Genomic DNA, 700 nt, shown 5'->3' with positions numbered 1-700 from the left:
AGGGGGGGGGGCCCCGGCGACAGGCTGGCATTGGGGCCCCTCTGGGTGGGTGCTGGGCTCTGTCCAGGGCTATGCAGGGGTGTGTGGGGCAGAGCCAGGCGACGTGGGGGATCCCTGGGGCCAAGGCCATGCAGGGAGGGCGCACACACCAGGGCACCGTGCAGCGGGTCCCGTGGCGCTTGCCAGCCAGCTGCTCCACCCGCCGGATCCGCTCTGCCTGCAGCTGGTACAGGGTCTTCTGGCTGGGCAGCCCCACCTGGTACATGCCCTTGGGGTAGGCCACGCCCAGGCGGGTGCCCTGCCCGCCCGCCAGCAGCAGCACTGCCACCTTGTTCAGGGCGATCTGGCGCAAACCTGGAGGCAGGGGTGCCGTGAGGAGACGCCAAACCCGCCACACAACCGCCCCTGCAGTCAGAGCCAGCCAGGGCTGCGGGGTGGGGGGGGCTGAGCCTTCCGAGAGCCACATTCCCAGGGACCTGCGACCTCTTCTGGCCAGGACCCCACCCCAATCCAAGCCGCCCTGACACTCCGAGGTTCTATGATGTCCTGGGCTCCTTCTAACCTGGATCCTTCAGAGGGAACCCGGGGTCTGACTGATCTGCTGGCCTGCGTCTCCCCCACCTTAGCCCGGCCCCCAGCTGTGGGGGGCGTGGGGCGCGGTGTGGCTGAGCCGGCGACTCTCCACGAACACCCGCCTCAC

At 69.9% G+C, this 700-nt stretch overlaps 1 protein-coding gene across 1 annotated transcript in view; it reads right to left on the bottom strand.

Moving 5' to 3' along the window:
* Window positions 1-466, bottom strand: part of UAP1L1 (UDP-N-acetylglucosamine pyrophosphorylase 1 like 1) — a 4079-nt gene extending 3613 nt beyond the window's left edge. The window contains 1 exon segment of the mRNA XM_015572342.1: window positions 150-466. Coding sequence (XP_015427828.1) covers window positions 150-466 — 317 coding nt within the window.
* Window positions 467-700: the final 234 nt, after the last annotated feature.

This window comes from Myotis davidii, unplaced genomic scaffold, assembly GCF_000327345.1.
Source record: "Myotis davidii unplaced genomic scaffold, ASM32734v1 scaffold609, whole genome shotgun sequence".
NCBI lineage: Eukaryota > Metazoa > Chordata > Mammalia > Chiroptera > Vespertilionidae > Myotis > Myotis davidii.
This window is presented reverse-complemented; position numbering and strand designations above follow the sequence as displayed.